This window comes from Pelophylax lessonae, assembly GCF_965119305.1.
Source record: "Pelophylax lessonae genome assembly, chromosome: 3".
Taxonomy (NCBI): Eukaryota; Metazoa; Chordata; class Amphibia; order Anura; family Ranidae; genus Pelophylax; species Pelophylax lessonae.
Genome location: NC_138770.1, coordinates 435,838,029 through 435,859,264, shown reverse-complemented (window position 1 = coordinate 435,859,264; position 21,236 = coordinate 435,838,029). Strand labels below are relative to the sequence as shown.

At 44.6% G+C, this 21,236-nt stretch overlaps 1 protein-coding gene across 1 annotated transcript in view; it reads left to right on the top strand.

Moving 5' to 3' along the window:
• Window positions 1-21,236, top strand: part of AHI1 (Abelson helper integration site 1) — a gene marked incomplete at its 5' end in the record, with an annotated part of 647,577 nt that overhangs the window by 225,916 nt on the left and 400,425 nt on the right. The window contains 2 exon segments of the mRNA XM_082249437.1: window positions 14,223-14,346; window positions 17,350-17,579. Coding sequence (XP_082105563.1) covers window positions 14,223-14,346; window positions 17,350-17,579 — 354 coding nt within the window.

Genomic DNA, 21,236 nt, shown 5'->3' with positions numbered 1-21,236 from the left:
GGCCATTGCAAACACCCCTGTCAGCGGCAAATGATTTGTCTCAACCCTCTTTTGCTGAACAGCTCTGTCTAGTAAAGGAAGTTGAAAAATACCAGACTTAGGCCCCTTTCACACCTGTCCCTTCCGTTTTCTGCTCAGCGTGGGATCGATCCGCCGATCCCCGCTGAGCAGGCGGAAGACAGCTCCGTTTCCGCTCTGTGTGCGGAGATGGAGGTGTCGGATCCCCGCGGTCCTCTATGGGGGAATCAGATGAGAATGGATCGCCTGTCCGGTCTCATCCGATCTTATCCGCCAGACGGATGGAAAACAGGGTTTCCATCCATCTGGATTTGAAGGACAGGATCGGATTGGATGTCAGCGGACATGTCTCCGCTGACATCCGCTGCCCCATAGAGATGCATGGGGCATCCGTTCAAATCCGCCTGAAAAACTGACAGGCAGATCTGAATGGTCCGCATGTGTGAAAGGGGCCTCACTGTGCAGATCACCAGGTAAAAATTAAAGGAAAAAAGTCTAAAAAAAAAAAGAAAACGATTGCAGCCACTGCTTCTAAGAATTGGTAGACTGCGATATACATTTTTGTTTTCGTACTTTTAACGTCCTCAGTTAGCAGTGGTTATACCAGGATGATAGGAACATTTTCAGCCGGCAATTCCCTGTACAGCAGAAGTGATTTGAGTGGCTGAACCACTCGATCACTCCTGCGGGTGGGAGAAGGGGGTCCCCCCTCCCACTGCCGCCTTTCCCTGGCTCTTCCATCCGATCGGTGAGCCCGGGAGCGATGCCACCTGTGGTGACGGCTGCATAGAACAGTGAGAGAGGAACTGACGTTCGTCCCTCTCTGTGGCCTTTGAAACAGAAAGCTATGAGTATGTCGTCACTTCTGGTTCTGCCTCTCCGTCCAGGAAAACAGCGGATTAGACTGATCTGTGTCTTATCGGCTGCATTGGAGGCCAGAAGAGAGATTTGGGGTCTAATAGACCCCAGATCTCTCCATAAAGAGGACCTATCATGGCCCATGCTGTCACAAGGGATGTTGTTCATTCCTTGTAAACGCAATAAAGTGAAAAAAAATTAACAAATAAAAGACCGTGTAAAAAAATGTTTTAAATAAAAGAAATAATAAAAAAAATTTGTGCTCACGCACAAATGCGAATGCGTGCGTTACTCCCGCACGCATATGTAAACAGTGACCGTACCACGCGTGAGGTATTGTCGCAAATGTCAGTGGGAAACCAATAATTCTAGCACCAGACCTCCTGTGTATCTTTAACCACATCAATACTGGGCACTTTGACCCCCTTCCTGCCCAGGCCAATTTTCAGCTTTTAGTGCTGTTGCATTTTGAATGACAATTGCGTGGTCATGCAACACTGTACCTAAACCAAATTTATTTTAAAAAGAAAAAATATATTTATGAAATTTTTTCCCATAAATAGAGCTTTCTTTTGGTGGTATTTGATCACTGCAAGTTTTTTTTTTTTCTTTATGCTACACACAAAAAGACCGAAAAGTTTGAAAAAAAAATTAAAACATTTTTTTGTTTATGTTCTAAAATTTTGTAAATAGATGTGTTTTTTCCTGCACTGATGAGGCCACACTGACAGGCACTGATGAGGCGACACTGATGGGGTGGCACTAATATGCAGTACTGATGGGCACTGATGAGGCGGCACTGATATGCAGCACTGACGGGCACTGATATGTGACACTGATAGGTAGCACTGATATGTAGCATTGGTGGGCACTGATAGGCCACACTTATAGGTGGCACTGATGGGCACTGATAGGCGGCATTGATAGGCGGCACTGGTGGGGGCACTGATAGATTGCAATGATGGGCATTGGTGGGCGGCACTGATAGATGGCAATCATGGGCAGCTCTGATGGGGAGGGCACTGAAAGGGTCCCTGAGCCCTGATTGCCATCCCTAGTGGTCATGGGTGGGCATCCTTGTTGGTCATGGGTGGGCAATCCCTGGTGTTTCTAGTGGCACCCCCCCTCCCCCAAGGATCTGCACTGGTAATCAAGGCTCTGATTACCAGCACCAGGCTCGAACTGAGGAAAGCTGATCAACGGCACTTCCTATTTACTATGTGACCAGCTGTGATTGGACACAGCTGGTCACATGGTAAAGAGCCTACGTTATTAGGCTCTTTACCGAGATCGGAGATGCGGTGAGTCAGACTGACACCAGGGGGCACGCAGAGCGCTCTATCCTGCTGGACATCATATGATGGCCAGGCAGTATAGTACAACCACTTTGACACCGTCAATCTGCTATAGGGCGGGCAGCAAGTGGTTAAACTGGTAACCTGTAAATGCGTTTAAAGCGTCCACTATGGAGAATTTTAAGTACCGTAGTTTGCTGTCATTCCACGGGCTGATGCAATTTTAAAATGTGACATGTTGGGTATCTATTTACTTGGTGTAACATCATCTTTTATTTTTTACAAAAAAATTAGGTATTATATTGTGTTTGTGTGCAAAAAAACACATTAAAATGTATTTTTTCCCCCAAAAATTGCATTTGAAAAAACGCTGTACAAATGCCGTGTGGCATAAAAAATTGCAATACCCATTGTTTTATTCTATTGGGCCTCTGCCAAAATATATATATACTGTTTGGGGGTTCAAAGTAATTTTCTAGCAAACAAAAGTAGATTTTTACATATAAGAGAGAAGTGTCAGAATTGGCCCGGATGGGAAGTGGTTAATCTAATGTATACATAATTTACTACAGTGCAATGTTTTTAGTTTAAGCCCCTGTTCACACCTGAGTGGTTTTCTGCTTGAAGCCTATAGCTCTAAAACGCTTAACTAGCCAAATCCCATTCATTTCAATGGCCCCTGATCTATTGAAAGTGTTTTGTATTCTGAAGCAAAACGCCTGTCACTCAAAAAAATTACTTGAGCTTCCTTTTGGCAGATTGGAGACAGATTGGGCCCCATAGACTTCAACGAGAATGCCTGAAAATGTGCGACGCAAGCATACGTGTGCCCCTAAGTATGTTGTCATGTAGTGGGGTTTCAAGCCACTAGATGGCAGTATAATGCCACCCTGATGTTTCCATAATGAGATTTTTTACGTGGGGTCTTTTCCCCATTAGTGTTGTTATCTTCAAAATTAGGTATGTTTTTAATTTAAACTGTAAATATATTCAGACTTGTGTGTTTGTTTTTATTAGCTAACTTTCCCAGTGCCGTGTTAACGGAAACTCCAGAAAAAATGTCCCATAAAATGTATTTAAACCTTAACAATAAACTTTTCTTATTTGCTGCCTTAATCTGTTAAATATACAGGTGAAATATTGTAAACGTATTTCAAGCTAGAACATATTTATTTAAAATTTGACGTTGGCGACCTACGGTATAACTTTATTACGTCTGTGAAGAATCTGTTGAACCTGGAATTTGGGATTTCGGAATGAGATGGATGGAAACAAAGCTGTAAAAATGCAAAAAAAAAAAAAAAAATTATATATAATATACAATTGAAAGCATATTGTTGTATTTGTTTTAGAAAATCGATTTTTTTACATTTGTTTTAGAAATTAAAAAATATTCTTGTCAGCAGTTCAGAGCTGTCCTGAATCTTGTACTCTTGTGTGCTCCTGTTTCTTGTACTAGATGTAATGAAGTATGTCCCAGGATGGGCAGGCTGCTGGATTCTGTTGAAATTTTCACTGCAAGGCTGCCCTGTCCTCCTCCTGCTGCTGAACATCCTGCTGCGGGTCTCTGGGCTCAGCTGAAGTAGGAAGATCTGATAGGGACACACCCCTCCAGTCCTATCCTATCTTCAGTTCAGAAAAGTTCTTTCACTGATTACACTGCCATTAACTTAAGGTGTAAATGATCAGTCTCAGGATCCTCCCAACCAATCATAGATCATAGTTACAGGTAGTGTAATCAATGAAGAGGAGGGCAGAAGGGCATATGTCCCCATCTTCAGTGCACTTGAGCCCAGCGACATAAAGCTGTTAACCCCAACAGTGCCAGAAGTCCAGCAGCAGGAAGAAGACGGGAGCCCTGCAGTGAAGATTTGTACAGAATGCAGCAGCCCACATATCATGGAACATACTTGTTTACAGGGAAGTAATGGAACTAAAGCTGTAGAGACAAAAAAATGTTTTTTCGCTAAACTTCAGCTGTAACCACTTGCCCGACCACACACTGTAGTTTTTACTGCTACAATGGGATCCAGGTGCGCAGAATCACATGTGATATGTATATATGTGGCTCTGCAGTTTTGGGAAGGGGACGCGCTTGGCTGCCGACCCGGCTGTGCTGCCACTAAGTACTCCAGCACATGCCGATCAGCAGGTCCCCACCAATGATTCATGGCCAGGACTTGCTGATCGACAGAGCGGATGACAGGAGAGAGATCTGTGAATGTAAACACAGTTCTCTCTGACAGTGGTGATGTGCCAGTTTTTGTTCCCCTGCAAAGCAGGAAATAAAAATCATCACATCCCTTAGTAAAAGCAGCACACAGTCAACATATAAACACCTGCTAGGCACACAATTAACCCCTTGATTGCCCGAGATGTTAACCCCTTCCTACCCAGTGTCATTTTATAGTGACCGTGCATAATATTATCACTGCACGATCACTGTGTTAGTGTCACTGAAGATGTTAGTGCCAGTTCCCACTCTGTGTCAGTTAGTTTGCTGCACTATCACAGTCCCACTAGAAGTCGCTGATTGCCCCAATTACCAATATAAAAAAAATAATTCCAAATTCCAGTATCTATATATTTGTTTATAGGTGCTATAACTTTCATGCAAAGCAAATAATATACACTAAGACATGTAGCAGAATACATTTTGATCTAAATTTATGAAGAAATTTGTTTTTCTCTTCCGTCCTCTGACAGACGCAGCTCTCCATAGTTTCTTCACCAATGGGTAATGCTCCATCTACAGGAGTAGACTAGGCAGTGAAACTTTTTAGAAACTTTTCACCTGACACGCTTATAGGGGCTGTCCCTCATGACATTACCCCAGACACACTGTGCTCACCAATCAGTTTCCTGCTGCCTAGTGTTAGGAGTAGTACCTAGGTTTCCTGCTGGGACTCCGGTCTCAGTTTTTATTTTCTTTTGATAAATATTTGTTTTTATTTTTCTTTACTCACTATTGCTAGCTAGTGTCAGGGGGATCCTCCTGGTGAACTACAAACGACAGCCAGGCTGAGGTTTTGCACTGGATAATCTAGATCCTTACGGACTCCCAGCCTGGCCTACAAGCGTGAGCAGGTTGTGGTCCGCCCAGACCTCGCCACGTCAGAGCCCCGACGGTTGGGTACGAGCCTGCGAGCAGATGCTTTGCCGGGATGCGTTGCAGCGTACCCCTCTTTGGCTGGCAGCACACCCACTCCGGGTGGGAGGCGAACTGAGTGGGACATTTATCTGTGGGAGTGATGTGGGCCCACTCCTGGGAATAACAGGTGTGCTCTCCGAAAGATAACCTGGCCTGTCAGGACAGGTCCCACCCTCCCTGCTCCCGCTGGGGGCACGGGGTGTGAAGCGGTTACCTTGTCCTGGGGGGGTCCCCTGAGGTGGATTCCAGTGGTGGCCTCTTCCCTGGGTTCCTGAACACTTGGTGCTGTTTTCGGCCGCCATTTTTGGTGTGGGAATCAGGCTGCATCAGTTTGAGGGCAGCAGCCATTTTCCTTGCCTTGCTGAGTGTTTGACACCGTTTTCGGGCGCCATCTTAAGTGTGGACAGGCCGTGCTGTATGGGCGATGGCCATTTTCCCTGTGCTTTCCTATACTTTTCTCTGGCACCATGTTAATGTAGTTATGGGGGTTCAGCCTCTAGTGATGTTTGGTCACTTCCTCCCAGAGTTTCACTTGCTGAAGACAGCTTGCAGAGCGGTGGCTGCTCCAGGTTCTGGCACAGTAAGGGGGTTTTTAGTCCTTGGGCTTTCCTCAGACACACTTGGCTCCTATAAGGATACCTGTTAGCTTAAGGGGGACTCCAGCGGTAGCACGGTGTATCAGTGCGGACAGCGATCGCAATAAGGGCCAGTGTACTCTTCATTTTTAGCAAGGCAGAAAAAAAAAAAAAAAAAAGAGTCCTGAGGTGAAAATTTCCCCTCTTATCTTATTTGTGCATCTGGACCTTCTTTAGTGTCTCTGTCTGCAGTCATAGAAACTCTGGCGGCCAAAGTAGATCTTGTAATGAAAGTTGCTATCCAAAAACGGCCGATGCCCTCTCTGTCCTCTGATTCAGATCCTGATGTGGTTGCCATGGACAATACCCTCCCTGAGGGATCCCTGTCCTCGCAGTCAGACGGCGAGGAGGATGTGTCCTTCTCAGCTGCAGCGCGGGAACACGCTTTGGTGGAAGCACTGGTTCGCTCAGTCAGGGAGACTTTGCATATTGATGATGAGCCCACACAGTCAGGAAAGCGGGTTGTCTTTGGCTCCCGCAAAGCCCAGAAGTCGGGTCAGGTTTTTCCTTGCTCCAAGGATTTTCACAATATCGCGAATGAGCAATGGTGGTGCATTAAGCACACGCTGGTGGTACCCAAGCGCTTACAACACAGTTACTCTTTTGCAGACTCAGTTTCCAATCACTGTTGCCTAAGGTGGACCACACTGTGTCACGGTTAAATAAGTCAACGGTGGTACCCGTGGATGACTCCCCGATGTTTAAGGACCCGGGAAAGGCACATGGAAGCACTTCAGAGCAAATTGCAAGCTAAGTCAGTTCCTCCATGGCCATGGTGTACCTGTGGGATGCAGCCTTGGACGAGGCTCCTCTGGCTGCCAGAGTGTCTGCGGTGGGGATCGCCTTACGCCACATGGTGTGGCTGAAGAGCTGTATAGTTCATATTCCTATCACACACCTTCCTGGTTTGTAGGCTCGTGTGTACTGAGTGCTGAAGCGATCACCAGTTGGCAACTGGATTAGTTACAAGTAAATACATATTCGCCAGCACACCAAGGATCTTGCAAAGGCAGTCCAAAAAACGTTATTCAAGATACGATCACATCAAACAATGGTGCAAAAATGGAGCACCATTTTTTGATGTGATCGTATCTTGAATAAAGTTTTTTGGACTGCTTTGGCAAGATCCTTGGTGTGCTGGCGAATATGTATTTACTGGCTGAAGAGCTGGTTGGCAGACTAGGTCTCTAAGAATATGGAGTGGTTGGGAAGGCAAGGACTTTAACGGCACAAAAGTATTAAAAAAAAAAAAAACAATTTTATTTGTAAATTCTTAAAAAAGAAAAAGGGCTTTTTTACAATGAAATGTAAACATTTAGCCTCAGACAAGGCATAGATAAATCACTATATCAGTGGGGCTGCTTGGTAACTAGTACAGAATAACTTAGACAATACAAAACTCTTAATAACAAAATGTGGGTGGATACATCACATCAGAGAGATCTGGTGAAGGGTGACAGAGGATTAAACTGCCATCCATCAAGATCGGTTAATGCTGTATTCAAGTATTCACATTGCTCATATTCACATTGCTCGACATGTTTCGCTACAATAGCTTTGTCTGGAGCTATGAGGTATTCTGTGTAACAAAAGTAAGTAATTAAGAAAACAGTATAATATATATACGGTACATATTTGTCAATCTTTACATAGCAAAGTTATAGCCACACATTTTTCACATACACATGTTCTAATACCACGTGATAACAACAAAGGGAATTGCCATGGAATTTTGCCAGGACCGGCGGGGAACAAATAGGTTGGAAGGCATAAGGGGCCTAGGTGAGGTCATATGTGGGGGTCCACGCAGTATATATTTATATAGACCATAAACTGGCCATATCGGCAGCCAAAATGCAGACAAAATTGAGAACTGAGAAGGTGAAGAGCAATAAATATTTCACATACCTGTATAGTACTGTAGAAAAAAATGGCGTAAAAGCGCAGGGTAGAACTAACGAGGAGGGTGACGTAGACCAATACAGGAGCAGGTAAGGTATGCAACAGTGTAAAACCTTCTCCTCATGGAAGAATGCATCTAGGGTTTAATAGGTGCTTAACAGTCATCTATGTTGAGGAATACAGATGTATGAATTAATAAAGTATGAATTAATAACAAGGTAAGGGAAAAAGACTCAAGAGGCACCCTGGGTGTGACTAGAAAATATAGATAATTTAATAAATACCAAATAAGAGGGTTAAAAAAAAAAAACATAAAAAAGAGTCAGCCTCAGAAAAGTACAGTGTAATAGCCACCAGATAGTTCAAGAGTAGTAACTCAAGTAGGTAACCGAGTAAGCAAACATTTGATGAATGGCAAGAAAGCTTAATAAAATAGCAGGATGGAACGTTTTAATGTAGCAATTTAACGCTCACCCAGCCAGCAACAAGAAAATATGTAAAGGGAACTAGCACAGGCTAGAGATCCACTCAGATGGTAAGAACTAAAAAAGGGGTAGAGAATTATATAGAAGGCATCAACGGGAGACAAGGTAAGATATATGCCATAGCGGGCAAATCATTAAAGTAAACTATCCCATGGTGAGAATGTCATACCGTGCATAAGCTCCTGCAGAAAACCGAACACCCTCCCCGGATGGGGAACCGCCACCATACTGTAGCGTGGATCCCGGGCGGCTCGTCAATGAATGACGTCACCTCCCCGGCCGCTCCACCGGGCATGCGCAATCCGCCAAACACGTCAGGCGCAGGACGCACCTATGGGGTTAGCGGGTGGCAGCCGAAGTGGATACGGGCTGAAACAATCTGGGGCAGGAAGTGCCTGAATTGTCCAACCACACGCCACAGGAAGTCCCGGCTCGAAAAGCGGAACTGTGCTGTGGCTTATCTGGCCGCACATAGACCAAAAAGAAACCGGCCACTCTAGCTGACGAACACAGCGCCCCCAGAGGTCCCGACAGGCAACCACATAGGAAAACATGAACAGACAAGATATAAACAGATACATATATATCAAAATAACCTGAAAAACAGATAGGCATTTGTATTTTATGTCTTAGAGGGGGCTATGGATTTGTATCAATAACCCATCCATCAGATAAACCTGACTAAATACTTAAGTCAGTACGCACAATCAAAAGGGAAATAGAAGATTATCCCAGTAACGTGGACAAACGGCATGAGGGGAAAAACAAAATATGTCCAGAAAAAAAAAGGGAAAAGAACGCAACAAAGCCTAAAATAGGCAGTAATTTATTACAAAAGCTGATAGTGGGATAATACTTCATACAGTCAGAAATAGATACAGTTCATGGGTTTTCCTGAGCTAAATACTATCATGATAATACACGAAAACCTCTAAATGAAGAACAGTTATTCGGAACAGGTCTCTAAGAAGGCCGTGACTGATCTCCCCTTTTTAGGGAACCGTCTGTTTGGTGACTCCTTGGATGAGTTGATTAAGGTCTTACGGGGGGTAAGAGTACTCTTCTCCCCCAATCCGCAAAGGGTAAGGCACCTTGCAGTAAGCAGGGGCCTTCCTTCAAGGCTCGTAGGGGGCTTTTTCGTGCCTCAGGGGCACCTGGAAAAAGTGAACTGTTTAGAGCCTCCGAAGGCAATGAGGTGGCTTGGTCGGGTAAGTCTGAGACTAGCCAGTCCGGTTCGGCGGACGAATCCTCCTCTGCATGAAGGGACACCCTCACCGATAAGGGGGTGGGGGGACGTCTATGTTGCTTTCCAGGGAGTGATTGTACAGGACAGAAACTCAGGGTCTTCACCAAGGTTTTGGCCCCGGTGATGGCTTTGCTACGCAAAAAGGGATTGCAATCCTCGCATATCTGGACGATCTCCTGTTGAGGGCAAGCTCTCACGTCGCCCTGTCCAGCGACCTGGCGTTCACGGTCCAGACGCTTCAGGAGTTCGTTTGGACCATCGACTTCCAGAAGTCGGCGCTGACTCCGTCACTGCGTTTGCACTACCTGGGCATGATCTTGGACTCCTCTCAGGCGAGGGTCTTGCTCCCAGAGAATGTTCTCCTGAGCTTGCAGGGTGAGATCAGATTGCTGATGGACAACGGTCTCTCCTCCCTGCGGACGTATATGAGGTTCTTGGGGCTCATGGGGTCAACCTTCGCTGCTGTCCCTTTCGCTCTCTTTCTCACAAGGCCTCTGCAGATAGAGATTCTTGTCAAGTGGGCCACGATCCCACGGTCTTTGGACAGGGTGATTTGTCTCTGCCGTCAATTGCGGTCGGAGCTCTACTGGTGGCTTCTGTCGCCCGCTCTAAGCCAGGGCAGGTTTTTTCTACCGCTGTTGTGGACGGTGGTTGCCACAGATGCCAGTCTGTCGGGCGAGGGGTGGACTTGTTCTGGCCCTCTCCGTAGTTCACATTCCAGGAGTGGAGAACTGGCAGGCGGAATACCTGAGTCGTCTGGTTCTGGATCAGGAGGACAGGTCCCTGCATCCGGAGGTTTTTCACCTCCTGTGTGCCCGATGGGGAACTTTGGAGGTGGATCTGTTTGCGTCTCGTCTTACCAGACTGGCCTCGCCGGTCGTGGTACGCAGACCTAGTCAAAATGGCCATCGAGCCTTCCTGGCGGCTGCCTCGGAGTGAGGATCTGCTGTCTCGAGGACTGATCCGTCAGCTTTACGGTTGTTGGCTTTAACGGCGTGGCTGTTGAAGGCCAGGTGTTGAGAGTCAGGGATCGCTCTGATTGATTCTGTGCTTCCTACCTTGTTGAGGGCTAGGAAGGCGACTTACAGGAAGTCTATCATCGTACTTAGAAGATGTATATTGCCTGGTGTGAGTCGCATGGATTGCATCCTCGCTCCTTCTCAGTGGCGAGGGTCCTAGCCCTCTTGCAGAAGGGAGTGGAGCAACATTTGGCTCTAGGTGCGATTACAGGTCAGGTGTCTGCCTTAGCCATTTACTTCCAACGTCCCTTGGCGACTAATGCCTTGATTCGCACCTTTATTCAAGGGGTGCGTCTTTTGGCTCCGCCGAGGAGATCCCCTTTGCCTCTGTGGGATCTGAATTTGGTTTTGTACGTTCTTCAAAGACCTCCCTTTGAAATTGTCAAGGCATTTTCTCTGCCTTTGATTGTCTCAGAAGGTTGCCTTTTTGGTGGTTATCACCTCTGCTCGCAGGGTGTCTCAGATGGCGGCTCGGTCTGGTCGTTCATAGGTATGAGGTTGTTCTGCGACCTAACCAATCCTTTCTCCCTAAGGTGGTGTTGGCTTTCCACCTCAATGAAGACATTGTTTTGTCTTCGCTCTGTGCGTAGCCCAAGCATCCCAGAGAATTTACCTTGCACTCGCTGGGTGTGGTTCGGGCGATCAGGGTTTACCTATCGGCCACAGAATCCTTTCGGAGGTCTGATTCCCTGTTTGTCCTTCCTGAGGGATCTCGTAAGGGTTCGGTTGTGTCTGCTGCAATCATATCAAAGTGGATCAGGCAGACTATTGTTCAGGCCTATTCATTGAAGGGTCAGGTTCCTCCTTTTACCTGTGAGGGCGCATTGTACTAGAGCGCTGAGTGCCTCTTGGGCTTTTCGCCATCAGGCTTCAGTGGCTCAGGTGTGAAAGGCGGCGACCTGGTCGTCCTTGCACACTTTTACAAAATTCTACAAGATTGATTTGATGGCATCCTTGCATACTTCCTTTGGCCACAAGGTTTTGCAGGCTGCTGTTTGCTGAAGAGATTCTGTTCTCTTTCAGGGGTGAATTTTTGTTTTGGTGGAGCTTCTGTTGCCCTGTTGGCTGTTTTCTCTAGCCTTGCTGAAATGTTAACAGTTGTTGGTTGCGTTCTTCCCACCCCTCATGCCTACACTGCTATGGGACGTCCCATTGGTGAAGAAACTATGAAGAGCTGCGTCTAAATGTTAGAGGATGTAAGAGAAAATAGAATTTTTGTAAGAACTTACCGTAAAATTATTTTCTCTGAGTCCTCTAACAGACGCAGCTCCCGCCGCTCTATTTTGGGGTTGGTTGTGTTTTCCTTCACTGCTTGCTATGAAACTGATTAGTGAGCATGGTGTGTCTGGGGTAATGTCACGAGGGACAGCCCCTATAGACGTGTCAGGTGAAAAGTTTCTAAAAAGTTTCACTGCCTAGTCTACTCCTGTAGATGGCGCATTACCCATTGGTGGAGAAACTATGGAGAGCTGCGTCTGTCAGAGGACTCAGAGAAAATAATTTTACGGTAAGTGCTTACAAAAATTCTATTTGTTTATTTTTTATTTTTTTTACATTTTGGGTCTTTTTTCGTTTTATATAGCAAAAAAAAAAAAAAAACAGTGGTGGTCAAATACCACCAAATAAAAGCTAGATTTGTGTGAAAAAAATTATATAAATTTAGTTTGCGTTCCGCATTGCATGACCACTCAATCCCCAGTTAAAGTAGCACAGTGCCAAACTGGAGGTAAAATATTCCGGAGCTGAAGGGGTTAAAGTGATACTAAAGTCTAGTTTTTTTTTTTTTTTAAACGAAACAAGTTATACTTACCTGCTCTATACAATGGTTTTGCACAGAGCAGCCCAGATCCTACTCTTCTCAGGTCCCTCGCTGGCGCTTCTGGCCCCTCCTACTGGCCAATGGCGCCTGCTGCTGTCTCAGCCAATGATGAGGGAGAGTCCTGGACAGCCGAGCCTCTTGTGCAACATCACTGTATGGAAATGGGGCTCAGGTAAGTATTAGGAAGGCTAAGGAGGGCAGAAGGTTTTTTATTTTAAAGGAGTTGTAAAGTCAGATTTATTTTTATCTTAATGCATTCTATGCATTAGGATAAAAAGCCTTCTGTGTGCGGCAGCCCCCCTAACACTTACCTGAGGTCCCTCTCTGTCCAGCAATGTCCACATGTATCTCAGCTGTCCGAGGTTCTCCCTCCTGATTGGCTGGGAGACAGCAGTGGCGCAATTGGCTCCTGCTGCTGCCAATCAAATCAGAATCTGGGCTGCTCTGTGCAAACCCACTGCACAGAGCAAGTAAATATAACATTTGTTATTGTTATAGGAAATAAATGAGACTTTACAATCACTTTAATGCATAGAATGATTTCAGATAAAAAAATCTTCTGCCAAGCATGCTCACTGTTGTCCGGGAAGCAATTCGCCACACCTCGATCTCCCCCCCATGCCCTCCTCGATGTTGCCCGGTCTGGACAACCCAGACTCTGTTCCTGTTGAAGTAAGAGTCTGATGTATCTGTTAAATTTACTGATGCCAAGAAAGAGAATTCTTTGCGTCGCACATAAATCCTCCATGGCTACAAAAATACAGGAAACCAACTACAAGATTCTCACAAGGTGATACAGGGTACCTTCACTTCTTCACCGTTTCCTCCCATCAGTCCCCGACCACTGCTGGCACTGCGCCACGTGTCATGGGACCATTCTTCATGTATTTTGGGATTGTCCTAAAATTAAGCTCTTCTGGACTGCAGTTACGGACACCATCCGTCAGCTCACCAAGGTAGACCTCTCTGACGACCCTGCGGCTTGCCTGCTTCATCTCTCCCGGAGGCCCATTAAGAAATATAAGGCATCTCTCACCATTCACCTGCTTAATCTGGCTAAAGCCTGTATCCCACCCTGTTGGAAGTCTCCTGCTGTACCCTCGAAGTCCCTCTGGTTTTCTAAGGTCAATGACCTGAGAGATATGGAATACCTCACAGCCACGCTCTATTATAAGGAGTCCTTTTGGGACAAGTGGACACCCTGGCAGCATTTTGTTCTAACCGATGCTTACCTGCGGGAATTCCCTCAGCCTGTTTGAGGCTGGGGGGCTCCGCACCAAGCTCTCCCCTCTTTCTCACTCCTCTGATTCTTTCCTTCGCCTCTCTTCGCTTCTCCCCTTCCCTCTCGTTACATCTTCCCTTTGCTTTAATCTACTATCTCAGTTATCTTCCCATTGTTCTTCAACTTGCCCTCCTTACCTATCTCAAATGTAAGCCCTCTGAGAAAGCTGCTATATTACTGTGCTTTGATTTATTTCACTGCTCTCCATCGAGGTGCTGCGACACTGTTATTTGTTTGGTTGCTTTACATGCTTCATGTTGCCTTTTCGCTTTTTCTTTACCTTGTTATGTGACCTTTTATGAAATAAAGAATTACAAAAAAAAAATCTTCTGCCTTTAGAACCACTTTAATTTTCATGGTGGGTTTTAAAAGTGTATTTAAAATCTCAAATTAAAAGAGCATGTACAATTTTTACATAGAAATGTAACTCACTTTTTTTTTTTTTTTTTTTTTTTAAGAATTGACATTGTTATATTTTTGTTTATGTTGATGATTTACTTTTCTCCCTATAGTGTATGAAATACCCACTGGGCACTATTTGAGAGAACTTCATGGCCACCTCAATGTTGTCTATGATCTGTGTTGGTCTAGCAATGATCAGTATTTACTTTCTGCTTCATCTGATGCTACAGTCAGGTTAGTATGATAATGAACTTGCATGTATATATTTTCCCTTTTCTTTTTTGGCTCTAAAAGATGGAATTACATGTTTTTTGTGGCTGATGCCAAGTGTAGACCTTTTGAAAGGTCCGTTTTTGCAAGATAGATATTTCAAGTAGTCTCACTCAGCAGCTTCTTTTATCTCTTGTCTTTAGTTTGATTTTTACAGGACTCCCAGCTGCATTATCCTGCTGTGACCATTATCACAGTGTAGCTAACAACATGGCGAACACAGCTCAAGGTGTAAATTTCCCCTGCTGGAAAATCAGGAATTTGAAGGGGAGATCTCAATGTTGAAGGTTTTAGAGTATCAGGAGACAGTGATAAATCCCTTTGCCATTACGCTAAAGCCAGCTGAATTTCGATCCATCTATCTCTAGATCAACTTCTGTACAACCAGCCTGTTGGAAAATTTCTGCTTGATCAGTACCACCGGCTATAGCTAGCAGTGCTGATGAGTGTATTCTGACAGTGGGGAAATCTCCCCACTGTAAGAATACAATAGCTCAGTGGGAGAGATTCCTCCATCTACCTCGAATGTGTGGATGGGGGTATCAATCATGTATGGGCGGCCTAATGCTGGCCATACACTAAACGAAAAATCATTCAAACTAATTTTTGCAAAATCGAACACTCGGGCATGAGAGGAAACGATAGTGCCATTATGTCATGACCGATAAATCGTTCAATGGACATAAATGAATCTGTTTTTTGTTCATTTTTTCACATATACCTAGTGCAAATAGTTCGGACAAGAAACACATTAGCCTTTCAATTTATCTTTTATTCAGCCGAAAATTTCCAAACTTGATTTTTGCTTTTTTTGGCTCAAAAACGTCACAACCGATTACCGATTTGTGCTCATTAACTAGCCGAAAAACGAATGAACTGTCCAAATGACCGAATTTCAAACTATTTTTTTTAGTGTATGGCCAGCATAAAACTCTAATATCAGTTTGGTATACATGGGCTTTTCAATCAGAGTTCACAGAACTCCACTATCTGACTTATGTTCAGGAGAGCCTGCAACTGATCTTAGATTATTATTAAAACTATTGAGTATATATGCAAATTAATGTTTTACCATCATTTGTAAGACATTTTACAAATTGTGTTACAACTATAATTCTGTGTCTTTCACAGAAATATTTATTTGGCAGTTTTCCTTTTAAACAAAACCAGTTAGGATAGGTTCACACATGTCCAGTGCAAATTTCCCCTCTGCTTTCACAGTGAATTTCCAATGGTTAAACTGCGATATAGATGTGGTTCAGATGCACATTTTTGGAGCCGGCAGCCACCGGCCTCTTTATAACACTAGCTGGTAAGGAGCGGGCTGAGAAGCTGGCTGCCACATCCTTAACAACGGGAAAAAAAACATTGCTGGCAATAAAAAATAGTGAAAAAAAAACTATGTGGGCCCCCCAATCCATACCAGGACCTTAGGTCTAGTATGGATTTTGAGGGGAACGCCAACGGCGTTTTTTTTTTTTTTTTTTAAATGGCATGGGGTCCCAAAAGCCATACGGTATTACCCATCAGATTTTAACCACTTCTGGACAGGAAGGATTTGCCCTCTTAATGACCATGCCCTACTTTGCGATTCGGCACTGTGTTACTTTAACGGACAATTGCGTAGCCATGCAACGTTGTACCCAAACTAAATTTACATCCTTTTTTCCCACAAATAGAGCTTTGTTTTCGTGGTATTTGATCACCTGTGCGATTTTTATTTTTTGCGCTATAAACAAAAAAAAAAAACAATATTTTTCACATTCTGCTATATGACATTCTCAAAAAAAAAAATTAAAAATCAGAATTTTTAAACATTTTAGGCCAATTTTGTTTTCTGCTACATATTTTTGGTAAAAAAATTGCAATAAGCGTATTTTGATTGGTTTGCACAAAAGTTATCCCGTCTACTAACTACGGGAAAGATTTATGTCATTTTTAATGTTGTTTTTTATTTTTTTTTTACTAGTAATGGCAGCGATCTGCAAATTTTTTTTTTTTGCGGGACTGCGACATTGCGACGGGCAGATCGTACCGCTAACTGACATTTTTTACACTTTTGGGGGTACCAGTGACAAAAAATATGCACTGTTACTGTAATAATGACACTGGCAGGGAAGGGGTTAACAGTATAGGTGATCAAGGGGTTTAATGTGACCCTAGGGGAGTGATTCTAACTGTATGGGGGTTGGACTTGTGAAATGATCACAGAGACATACGATCCTATATAGCAGGATCACATGAGCTCTGTGATCATTTCAGGGAGAAGGACAGTCGGCTGTGTTTACAATAGCCGACTGTCCTCTCTCAGCGGGGAGCGATCGCCAGTGTCAGGTGGCAGTCGGAGCCGCCTGACATCCACATCGGCTTCCCCGCTGAAGATTGACGGCAGGAGCGTGCCGCCGGTAGGCGCCCCCTAGCTGTCCTAGCTGCCTGTAGGAGCAAGACTGCTTCAGTAACTATACTGTAGGCAGTCGGCAAGCGGTTAATTTTAGTTTGTTTAATAAGCCCGGGTTCACACTGCCGCTGTTTTAAAGTCGCGCATCCCAGCGCAACTTCACCGTGGCTTGCATACAACTTATTTAACAGAAGTCAATGCAAGGCATTCCGAAGTGGCACCAAAAATATTGCAGGAAACCTTTTTATAGGTCGGAACGACTCGAATCACACAGATTAGACTGGTTCCATTGCAGTTAATGGGGCCCGATTTGTCATGCGACTTTGAACTTTCAAGTCCCGGCAGTGTAAACCAGGGCTTTAAACCTAGAAGCTGATTGGTAACCATGCATAGCTGCACCAGGTTCTGTGCTCACCAGTTTTAGTAAATCTTGCCCAATGTGTATTCTTGTAGTAAGATATTTTTCAGAATTCTTAGCTCAGTATTTTTTGATCACTTTTATCAAGTAGAACACAATGCCATTCTGTATTATTGATATGTTGCACTGGTACAATTTATTTTCCTTAAAGACTGTGGAAAGTTGCTATGGAAGTTTCATCTGCCGTCAAAGTATTACCTCACCCGTCTTTTGTTTACGCGTCAAAATTCCACCCGATGTCTGATGATCTGGTTGTGACTGGATGCTATGATGCTGTGATTAGGGTGTGGAATGTAAAGGTGAAGGAAATCAATGGCCAGCTTCTGCAAGAGTTTGAGGGTCATAGAAGTTTCATCAACACCCTTTGTTTTGATGCAGAAGGTACGTTCCTTATATCCATGCAATTTTTTAAACATTTGTGTATTGCACCACAAAGTGTTTTCTGGTGATATGGGCATTCCAAAACGTTTTAATAGTTGGGATCAGACTCCGATGCATGTCAAATACAGGATAGACAGAAGCAGAATTTTGAGTTGCTTTTTACTAGCTTCTAAAAAGCATATGAGTTGCTTTTGATTTGCTTCTGGTTTAATTTGAGCTGCTACTGAATTGCATCAAGTAGTGTCTGAGTTTAATTTTAGCTGCATATGAGATGCCTTGAGGCTTTTGCATTCACATTTGCAGGTATGGGAAATAAAATTTGAAGTAAAGAAATACATACTTGAAGCAGCAGTCAAATGACACTTTAGGCTCTGTTCACACTACTGCGACCTGTCATGCAACTTTGGACACATAGTCGCATGACAAGTCACAGGCAATTGATTTCAATGGCACCCGTTCCAATCATTGCGACTTAGAAACGGTTCCTGCACTACTTTGATGCGACTTTCTTGCAACTTGAGTGCCAGAAAATGTAAAGTTGCATGAAAGTCGCACTCAAAAGCACAAAACTTTGAAGTTGCACTAGTGTAAACTGAGCCTTACTCCTGCTTATAAGCAGGTCCTTATTTATAACTTTAACTTACAAAAATGTAAGGTTCCAGCTGTGATGACCTCTGGAGATATAGTGCAGGCATTATAGTGCAGGCATGTGGCTTTCCATCACCCATACTAGCAGGAGGCACCTCCTTGATGAAGATTTCATGATAGGAATATTCCTGTGTGATGCAATAAAGTAAAGTACAGTATGCTGTGAACTATTTTCCCTAGTGTGCAATAAAAGGACATATTTTTATTTGGCAGTAAGTGTCTGTAAACATTGGTGTTTAACCTCTTCCCGCCTTAGGGTAAAATCAATATTAATGCTTAAGCACAATTTTGCAACTTTGGCATGTGTTATTAAAACTGTACATATCATCACAACCACTTTGTGTATCAAGATCAACCTTTTTCAACCAGGGTGCTGTGGAACCCTCGGGTGAATTCTGGGTTCTTTAGGGGTGCCTTGGCAAAATGCCTAAAATTGCTTCAATTTGCTCAAAAATTGTTATCGAGGCTAACAGTTAGATAAAGCCTGCCTTTTTTTTGTTACACAAGCCACAGGTTTTTACTGTGCAGAATTATAACCTTGGACACTGTGTGGGCCAGCTTCCAGGTTGATGAGGAGGACATCAAATGCCTGGGGATGTCCTTGTTTGCCCCTCTCCATTAGCACTGATTTCACATTAGCTGAATGAGGGAGAGAAACTGATGGAGAAAAGAAACACTAGAATACTAGTCAGCACCAGTATGCAAATGTACAGTATCTCACAAAGTGAGTACACCCCCCCCCCCGGCACAGAATTCAAAGAAATGGAGACTTGGTCAGATGGCGGCGGTGCAGATGGAGACCCGGCAGATGGCGTCAGTGAAGGTAGGATGCCCGGGTCTCCTGTTGGGACAGGAGACCCGGGCGAGCCGCAGAAGGCGGTGGGAAGGGGGGGACGTTCCCTCCCGCTGCTTGGAATGACAGCCAAGTGGCTTCTCAGCCGCATTGGTTGTCATTACACCGGTACATGCACTTTCCTGAAATATCGGCAATATCGGTAAATCAAAAGCCGATTCCGATATATCGGGGAAAGTCCATATTGGCCCTCGATATACCGGCTTTGCCGATAATTGGTCGATCCCTAACTAATACGCTACTAGTGTGTGGTAGCGACAGAAACCGTCCCTGATGCAGAGACCAGGTTGGCCAGGACAGGAGGGAGAAAAAAAGTGGGTGTCATGCCTATATCCACGTTTCCTACAGACACAACATCTTCTTTGGGGTGTTGTTTGGGTAGGGGTACTAGGAAAAACATCTGGAAAATGCCTCTCATGCAGCTGGCTCACTCCATCTAGATTTTTAATTTGGGCTACAGCACCTTCTGGATACAGAAAGGCTGTGATAATCTCTTTCTGGAATTGTTGGAAGGATCCCCTTCTTCCTGATGCTTTGTATTGCTCATAAGCATTCAGCAGAGCCAATTGGAATAAGTATATAGACACTTTCTTGTTCCAGCGTCTGGCCTTATGGGCAATTAAGTACGGCGCCATCATCTGGTCGTTGAAGTCCACCCCTCCCATGTTAAGGTTGTATTCATGGACACAGAGGGGCTCCTCAACAACACCAGTCACCGTTGCAAGTTAGACTGTCATATCTGCGTGAATAAAGGACAGAACGAAAACATTCCGTGTCCCTCCACTTCACTGCAAGCAATTTATTACACTTCAAGCAGGCTCTCTCCCCCCATCTAAGTCGGGAATCTACAAGCCGTTGGGGGAAGCCCCGGCGATTTGTTTCACACGGTGCCTCATGCGCCAATTCCAAAATCAAAAAGGTGACTAAAAAGTGGCACGCTTGAGTAATGATTGTCCACGTATAAATGGGGTACCCCTTTCTGAAGAAGGGTGACACCAAGTCCTAAAAAATCTTGCCACTGCTCCTTTTATGTAGTCTGGGTAGGTGGGGGCTCCACATTGCTATCTTTTCCCTTGTAAATTCAGAAACTACACGTATAGCCTGTTGCCCTGTCACAGAGATTATACATCTTGACGCTATATCTGGCACGCTTGCTGGGGAGAAACTGTTTGAAAGCAAGTTGGCCAGAAAATGTAATCAGGGACTGATCAAGGCAGACAGCTTGTTTGGACGTATACAAGGGTGCAAACTTCTGGTTGAAGTGATTTACAAGGGGCCGAATTTTGTGGAGCCGGTCATAACCAGGGTCACCCCGAGGACGACAGAGTTCATTGTCATTGAAATGCAAAAAAACGCAAGATTTGCTCGTATCTGGTCCTGGCGGTGGCAGCAAAGAACACTGGCATATGATGAATTGGGTCAGTGGACCAATATGACCGCAACTCACTCTTTTTATTAATGTCAATGATGAGGGATAGGCCCATGCAAATTCTCTGGCGAGGGTTAAATTTGGATTTGCAGCGATATATTGATCAGCATATAAACTGCTTTGTTCCACAATAGATTTGTACAGATCTTCTGTGAAAAACAGCTCATAAAAATCAAGGGGAGTAAAATTGTCTGTTTCCACGTGAATTCCAGGTTGGCCAGTAAATGAGGGGAAGTACGGGCGCTGCAGAAGTGGTGGGCTCCCAATCAGGATTTGCAAGTGTATCAGGAAGGACACTATGAACTCTATGGCCGGTCTTCGATTTCTTGGTGGTTGCGGGACACTACTTGTGCTAGCACCACCTTGAGCTGCACTTATGGGACTCGCCATGTCACCAAGTGTTTCTGCAGTGCTGGTTTGACTACGACCAGGATCTACTAGGCCGCTTGTGTTTGCCAGCTCACCAGAAGGTTGAGCGGCACTAGTACCGACACTCTGCTGTATACAAGAACCCTGCGATTGTTGAACCTCAGCAACAGAAGAATGGGGTTAGGTACGCCTAAAACTTAGCAGGGACCACTACTCCGTTGTCATAGCTATCTGTCAGGGTGCCGCTGCTCTCTTCAGGTTCGAATACTACCCCTGATTCTGACAGTGAGGCTTCCCCATCACTCTCATCTGTCATGCTCAGCATTATGTAGGCCTCTTCACTAGTGTACCTCTGTTT